General features: G+C 48.4%; 1 protein-coding gene across 2 annotated transcripts in view; it reads right to left on the bottom strand.

Moving 5' to 3' along the window:
- Positions 1 to 2,440: 2,440 nt before the first annotated feature.
- CHTOP (chromatin target of PRMT1) overlaps positions 2,441 to 8,151 on the bottom strand; it is a 6,216-nt gene continuing 505 nt past the window's right edge. Inside the window, exons 2-7 of one of the 2 annotated variants that reach the window (XR_011923117.1) lie at positions 7,521 to 7,602; positions 6,001 to 6,151; positions 4,138 to 4,321; positions 3,925 to 4,059; positions 3,311 to 3,509; positions 2,956 to 3,094 (exon numbers count right to left, since the gene is read on the bottom strand). Coding sequence is in view for 1 of the 2 variants with exons in the window: in XM_072428948.1 (XP_072285049.1) it covers positions 2,892 to 3,094; positions 3,925 to 4,059; positions 4,138 to 4,321; positions 6,001 to 6,151; positions 7,521 to 7,585 (738 nt within the window). In the remaining variant the exon portion in view is untranslated. Of the gene's footprint in view, positions 3,095 to 3,310; positions 3,510 to 3,924; positions 4,060 to 4,137; positions 4,322 to 6,000; positions 6,152 to 7,520; positions 7,603 to 8,151 lie in introns of both variants that reach the window. The other variant, XM_072428948.1, reaches the window with a different exon arrangement.

Raw genomic sequence — 8,151 nt, 5'->3', positions numbered from 1 at the left:
ATGCTGTGAAGGAACCGTGTACCAGCGCCACTTGGTAATAATCTGAATGAGCTGTGCTCCAGCGCCACCTAGTGTCTATCTGTAAACCCCAGATTCTCAAAAGAATCGTAAATCCAAAGAATGGCAATCACTTGCAATCATGGAAGGTGGAGCGTGCTGGGAAAGTTTTCATTTATTCATTTTCATTTTTTCATTACATTTTTTCATTTTATTCACGTTTTCATTAAATAAATATATTTGTACTACAATTAATCAATTTATTCTCTGGGGACATCTAGTGGTGAGTTCCGGCAATGACGCAACCTTGTACTGAAATAATATCCCTCCATGTATCCCTCTGGCGATTGTAGTGTGCACGCACAGGTTGGGTCCCATGTATAATTACATCCTTCATTAAGTATATAGGATCTGTAGAAGGAGCAATAAATGAGGTACACTGCAGAACCACCTGGTGTCCATCTGTATAAGAGCAATGAATGAGCTGTGCATCAGTGCCACCTAGTGTCCATCTGTATAAGAGCAATGAATGAGCTGTGCATCAGTGCCACCTAGTGTCCATCTGTATAAGAGCAATGAATGAGCTGTGCATCAGCGCCACCTAGTGTCCATCTGTGTAAGCAATAAATGAGCTGTGCTCCAGCACAAGCTGCCTTCTGGCCCTATTTAGTACACAAAGACCTATGCAGAGCTCCTTTTTTTTTATTTTTTGTTTGTTATACAGCACAGTACCTGTGTGAGATGCCTCTGATAGAAGTGACCCTTCCCCAACTCATGTGATTACATGGTATTGGGCATGGGGTGTGAACTGATACCGTTTTGCTGAGAATAGTTATCAGAGCTTGTCAATGTGTAATGACAGCCCCATAAATACTGCCAGCCCAGATGCCCCATCTCCAAGATTGCTGTCATAGCTGTTTTAAGGCCTAGAAATTACTGACCGACAGCCATTGCACACAGTGCCCGAGGAATGTCGTGACAGATTTCCACCATACATTATACAGGGGCACCTATATACAGATATTCATAAATGGATTGAGCAGTTCCTGATACTCGAACCCTTTAATACCTTGCACCAGCTGCTCCGCCATGTTCCATGGTCAGCGTCAGCAGAAAGGGCCGCCATGTCCAGGATTGCATATCTGCCTTTCAGTGACGCACGCTATACCGGCTCGTCCTTTGCGCAGACATTTCTTACAGATTTCCCTGCACACTGTGAGCATCTCACATTGTACGTTAGAAGCTGCAGTCTGATAGAGCCCCGCCTTATGTCCTAGCATAAACGTCCAGAATCACCTAGCCCCTCTGTGATGAACACCCTCCCAGCCCGCACCCTGTGCATAGACTTTCCAGCATGCAGCAACAGTCCACGCACCCGCAGGCTGAGAAGGGCCGTCACAGGGCAAGGTTACCACTCTATTACCCCTTGCCACACCCATCACAGGTAGACTGCCACCAGGTGCTTAGGTGCACCATTACCCTTGGCAAGCACAGTTATAATTCTTCTTTAATACTCTCTGGGTCAGCCAATGTTACTCTATACGGGGATGTCTCCGCAATCACAATGTTTATAGTAGTGTCTTCAGATTAGCAAGTTACAATATTTCTACTTCAGCTTACACTTTTTATAGTGTTTAGTGAATATTAATCACCACAAAATTAGGCGTTCACAGAGACCAAACTAGGCATGTCTGGGACATATAGTTAGTATAGTATAAGTTTCCAATAGTATAAGTTTCCAGGCTTTCCTGAGGCCTAGTTCATGGTCTCACAATGCTCACCAAAATGATCCAACTACTACTTTATACAAAATGATATATTGGAAACATAAATATTAATAAATGGGTTTCAGAATACAGCTCAGAGTTCAGTCAGAGACAATGTGTAGCCTTATCTTTTATCCCAGGAGTCTCGTAGACCAGACACTCACAGCCATATTGTGACTAGAGGGTCTGGAAGGATGATGGTTGTCAGATAAATACGTGATAAGGGGAAATGTATGACCCCAGTCTGCTAGAGATACAATTTCCAGACAAAGGCACTTAATGGAAGATCATAAATGAATGTATATCACACCCGCCCTCCTTAACCCAACCCCTTCCATTATTCAGATATCAATCATAGACGCTCAGCACCACACATGGGTGTAACTTCTACCAATGCAGCCTGCCTGGGAACACCCCCTGCCCCGGACTGATAGCACCCATCAAGGAATTTGGATATTTGCATAACTGCTCCAGGCCCAATGCTTCCATCACTGAGGGCTCTGAGAGGATGTGTTCAGGGAGCCGTGTACAACACCCTGCTGGCCCCTACCAGCTATGATCCACCAGCAATGGAGAGCCATTTGCAGAGATGACATGGTGTGCAAGATATGAAAGGAAAAAAAATAATAAACTTTAAACATTCAGAATCCACCCAATGGGAAGCCAGACAAATCATGTGACATTCGACTGTAAACGGTTTATTGATTGAACAGGAATAAACATCGCAGCTACAAAATCCAACAAAATATTCTACACCGTCAGACCAGAGACTGTCCACAGTGGCCCTGTAATGAGCATGAGGGCCCACATCCACCAGTAGTGCATTACAATGCTGCGATAAGAACAATGCTGCTGCAGGCCCACCTGTGTTCTGACCAGTGTGAATGGGGCCCCGATGGATTACATTGGACAGATTCAGGGGCCCGCAGGAGGTGGGGCAGTGATGAAAGGTCCGCAACATGTCATTGTACATTCAGTCAATAATAAAAGATTTCAAAAAACCAAATAACCAGTTCTAAGTATCAAAAAGTAAAAGGAACTCTAAAACGAGGTGAAGAGCCGCCCAGCCGCCATCTTGTCTCCGGCCTAGGTTGGCAAAACTCAGTTCTTTAAATAAAAGCTCGGCGATCAGTCGTTGGTTTCAGGATCTGCTTGAGCCATGTAAGCGTCCAGCTCTGCGTCCAGGTGGCCTTTCGTCTTGGACATGTAGGCATCCAATTGGTTGTCGAGCTGCTCCCGGGTCAGTGCGGGGCGGGTAGATCCTCTTCCTCTACCGCGACCCCGTCCTCGGCCGAACCCTCCTCTACCTCGGGCAATTACTCCCCCGCGGCCTGAGAACAACATGGAGGACAGATGGGTTATTAGGACAATGATATGATGTCACATGCACATTTCTTGGAGTGGAGCATTGGGAAGACTCCATGTTGGGGTGCAGCCACAATGCCATAGCCACCTCACCGCTATAAAACATTGGGATGGACATTGCACCCCGAACAGCTGGGCTGACACAATCGGTTGATGGTAGCCATTTATTGGTAAATAGTTACCCCAAAGTGGCAATCTTCCATCAAGAAGCCCGCTCACAGATATTCAGGGTGGCACACATCAGGGCAGAGGCATAGCTGGCCTGTCACATAGTGGCCCCTGACCATTCCTCTTGCATCCATCTTCATATGAGCTTGGGATAGATGTAAGAGGAGGTTCTACATGTTGGATCTGCATCGGGGAGAAGCAGGGTCACTGTTGCTGTTAAAGTAAAAAGGAAGGGACTGATGAAGGGCACAATGGTGGCACTGCCAATACTATAACAAGGTGCAGTATAATGGGGTCCACACTGACTTCTATGGTAGAAGAGGACATTACTAGTGGCTCCTAAGCTATAGCAATATAAGAGCAATGAATGGACTGTGATCTAGCGCCACCTAGTGTATCTGTATAGGAGCAATGAATGAGCTGTGCACTACCGCCACCTGATGTCCATTTGTATAAGAGCAATGAATGGGCTGTTCTCTAACGCCACCTTGTGTCTCTGTATAGGAGCAATGATTGAGTTGTGCTCCAGTGCCCCTTGGTGGTAAATCCACTAAGAGCAATGATTTGTTTGTACTACCACTTGGTGTTAATCTTTAAAATCAATGAATGGGTGGGGATGAGTACTAACCTCTTCCTCCTGCGCCGCCACCACGGTTAATGGTTCCCCCTCTTAGTCCCCCTCTTCCAGCAATGCCCCGTCCCCGTAGGCCGCCTCTCCTCATTCCAATTCTTGGGGAACCTCCGCGGCCTCTGAGGTTTTGCCCTGCACAGAACAGGTTAGAGTTCAGTCACTGACAGGAAAGACATCATCGGGTTTTAGTATCTCTTCCAGCCAACCAACCTCTCATGCTCATCGCTCCTCTCGTCATTCCTCTGCCTCCCCGGCCAGCCCTCATCATGCCCCGAGAGGATCCCCGCAGCCCCATGTTGCCACCTCGCATTCCTCCGGCTCCTCTCTGAAGGTTCCCCACCGGTCTCCCTAATCGGGCTTGGATGTTGCTCTTGCCCAGCCGCTGCTTCAAGCTCTGCCAGGGCAGAAAGAAGGGGGGAGGGGTAGAAAAAGACAGAAAATTAATGTGCGCAGGGAGGAGATTTATCAACAAGCAGCATCTTCAAATTAAGGAAAGTCAACACCCGGCCCTTCATACCAGTCTCAGGATAATCAGTAATGGTGCTCTTCTGGTCTCCATCTCCCTGGGTTCCTGTAAATTAAAGGTCTACACCCCCTCGGGATGCCAGTCACATGGTGAGGTGACAGTGAGCCAATCGTCCTCTACATAACAGACCATGTGACTGATATCTCAGCTGACCCCGGAGTTGGGGGATTGGACATTCAGCTTCTTGTATAACCGTGAGCAAAAAATAATAAATAAAAGTCCTCCCTATGGCCGCCCCCTGCTGTCATACGATGAGACCCCCCAGGTTCTGGGGCTTGTCAGCTTTTCAGGAAACCACCACCATGTCCCGGCCTTTGTAGCATTTTGGTATCAGGGGCAGAAAGCAGACCGGGGCTTTTATTCTCCCATGCAGAGTATTATGCGGGCATGGACGAGAGTGACCCCCCATCCCTGCCCCTCTCACCTACCTTCATTTATATATCATTACCCCCCCCGGTCTATAATATGGAATCATACAAGACGTCACAACTGATGTATATTGGTCAGACAGTACAAGAAATATTATACTATTGGGGGGGGGTATCCTCCCAGCTTCCCCTCATTTCCCATGACGGAGGTTTCTCCTTAGACAGGTTCTCTTTGGTTTCCATCAGATCTGAATGTTGAGGGTCATCGCAGATATAAATAATCAGCTGCCGCTTCCACGGCTGTGCTGGAATAATGCAAGGCGGACACTTGTAGGGGGTCACCAGGCAAGCCGCCATGATTTTTTCTATATGTAGCTCTAGAGGTGGAGGGTGCCCCCTAGGGACAGGGATTTCTAGGAGGCACATTTACCCCTTGGCATAGTATAGGAATATGACAGATCAGCGTCAAGACGCCGCACACCCAGCACATTCCAACTACCACTGCCAGGACGAGTTACAGCACCCCGGCCAACCAAAAGGAAAAGATGGCGGTGCCCACGTCAGGACAGGCGAGTAAAAAATAAATGCGACCAGCCAGGTGATTTTATTGCAGCAGGGACATCACCAGTCCTGCCTGGTCAATGTTAGTTCTGCAATAATTGGATGAAATCATACAGAATCCAAATCACCTCCATACAGAACCTGCAAGAGAAAAACCCAGAGATACTCCGCACATTGCCATGTGATCCATAAAGAGACCCTGTCACGGGAAGAAAGTCTACATCACAGCTCCATTCACAGGAGACTGGAACTGCTACTGCCCCCTGCTACATTAGAGTGTCAGCTCCTCTGTACAGAGACTGATGGGACTGGCTCAGTGTTCTCTGTACAGCACTGTGGTATATGTCAGAGCTATATAAATGTATAATTGGCTCAGTGATCTCTGTACAGCACTATGGTATATGTCAGAGCTATATAAATGTATAATAATAGTGTGTGACTGTGGGGGGACATTGGAGTGTCAGCTCCTCTGTACAGAGACTGATGGGACTGGCTCAGTGTTCTCTGTACATCACTGTAGTATATGTCAGCTATATAAATACCCCCACATCTGAGTAGGTGGACCCTATGGGAAGGGCATATGTTGCATATCAGACCACTCATCCCCGATCCCCTCACCTGTTTCAGCTTCAGTGCTGCTTGCACAGACGGCCTGCTCTCCATCTGCTGCGCCAGTCTTCTGTTCCTGGCGCTGGCCAGGTGCTGCTGCTGCATGGTGGCGCGGATGTTGACCGGCATCATCTGTTTGTTCTTCAGCATGTTAGTAAAGCTTCAAGGTCGAACAAAATGGGGGGAGGGTTTAGATAAAATTTCAACAGACACTATGCCGTACCTCAAGGCCCCCCACACTGGAGAGGCATTGATCTCTCTCCATTTGTAACAGGCGACACTCAGGCCGAGCTAATTCCATATAATGCATAGAAAATAACCAGACCTAGAAGAATGGCTGCGAAGCAAAGGAGTCTGGGAAATAGCGGGGGATGGAAGGGTTCAATGACAGGAGACAACACAGACAATGATGACAGATCAGAGAACAACGAGCAGAGAGGACAGGAAGGAGAATCAGATCATGGAGACATCACATTCACATGGAGGAGGAAGACCCATCACCAAACATTCACCCATAAACATTAAATAAACCAAACCGGTCACTATATGAATCTCAAAAGGAGGAACTTAAAAGACCTGCACAAAGCCCTGACCTCAATAATGGGGGCCAGCCGCCATATTAAGGGCCATGGCGGAGTGGATGACTCCCTATTAATCAATATGAAGTGAGGAGGGGGGGTCTCCCCATTAATGGATATGAAGGGAGGGAGGGGGTCCCGCCATTAATGGATATGAAGGGAGGGAGGGGGTCTCCCCATTAATGGATATGGGGGGTCTCCCCATTAATGGATATGAAGGGAGGGAGGGGGTCTGCCCATTAATGGATATGAAGGGAGGGAGGGGGTCTCCCCATTAATGGATATGGAGGGAGGGGGTATGGACTCCCTAATAATGGATGGGGGGCATGCTTTTGGAAAGGGGTGTCTAACAAACATTTGGTTAGGTGATATTACAATACAGGAAGTTGATTTGACCACCATTGTGGGGCAGGAAGGCCAGGAACTCTGCTATCCGGGTCTATTCATCCCAGTTACCATTAGATGGCACCACATGACCAAAGAGGTGAAAGGAAAGCAGTGCAGAATGTGATGAGGAGGAAGCAGCACAGGGTATGGAGCAGACTGATAGGAGGAGCAGACAAAGCAATACAATTGCCTCTTACAAGACCCCAGAGTGCGCTCAGAGGGTCTCGGGGCAGGGAGGGTGACCCACATCATGCCTCTTACGGTACCGGCCACACGGGTAATGTGCCAGCCCCGGACACATCAGCAGGTAATCAGGCAGCACAGGTAACATGCTACCAGGCTGAGTCAGAAGTGGAACCCATATAACACAGGTGGGGTATATAAGGGGGGCAAGAGGCCGGAGAGGCTCTTTATACTGTGTTATGACCCAATGCTACCGACATTACTGCTCAGTGTACTGCCGGTGCTCTGCTTTAGGGTGGAGCAGGGCAGGTGGCGCCCTCAGTGGGGCTCACATTGGGTACTTTGGTTACATTGGGGTAAGATGGTGCTGGGCTTCCTCACCGCTCGTTCAGGGACAGCTTGGTGGTGCTCTTTAGTACAACTTTAGATGCTGCTGGGGTGGCCATCTCACCTCCTGGACCGCCTGCAAAACAAAGGGTCGGGGGATTAGTACGGGTATGTACCCCCACTACCCCCTGCAATTTACCCCACACCACCACCTGTAATGTACCCTGCCCCCTGCAATATTAGAGAGGAAGGTGGCAAGTATGGGTTATGTACCCGAACTGCCCCCTGCAAAACATTCCACCCCTCCCCTTCCCAATTTACCCCACACCACGTCCAATGCACCCAAACATGTCCTACCACCACGTCTACTCTATTCCTCACTTCCCTCAATGTACCCCTCCACCACCTATATACCCCCTTATCACCCTCAGTAATATAACTACCTCCACCAATATACCCCATCAACTTCTCCATTATAGCCCCTCTACCCCTCTATTTACCCCCTTTTCCTCCACATACACCTCTCTAAATTTGTACCCCTCCATCATCTATATACCCCCCCCCACCCTCATATACTCTACTACCCCCTCTACATAGCCCCTCCCCCTTATAATACCCACCACCCTCACCAATTTACCCCCTTTTTACCCTAGAACTCCTTCTAATATACCCCTTACCCCCCCCC

Source organism: Pyxicephalus adspersus, chromosome 12 (assembly GCF_032062135.1).
Source record: "Pyxicephalus adspersus chromosome 12, UCB_Pads_2.0, whole genome shotgun sequence".
NCBI lineage: Eukaryota > Metazoa > Chordata > Amphibia > Anura > Pyxicephalidae > Pyxicephalus > Pyxicephalus adspersus.
The sequence above is the reverse complement of the archived record's forward strand: the minus strand, read 5'-3'. Positions and strand labels throughout refer to the sequence as shown.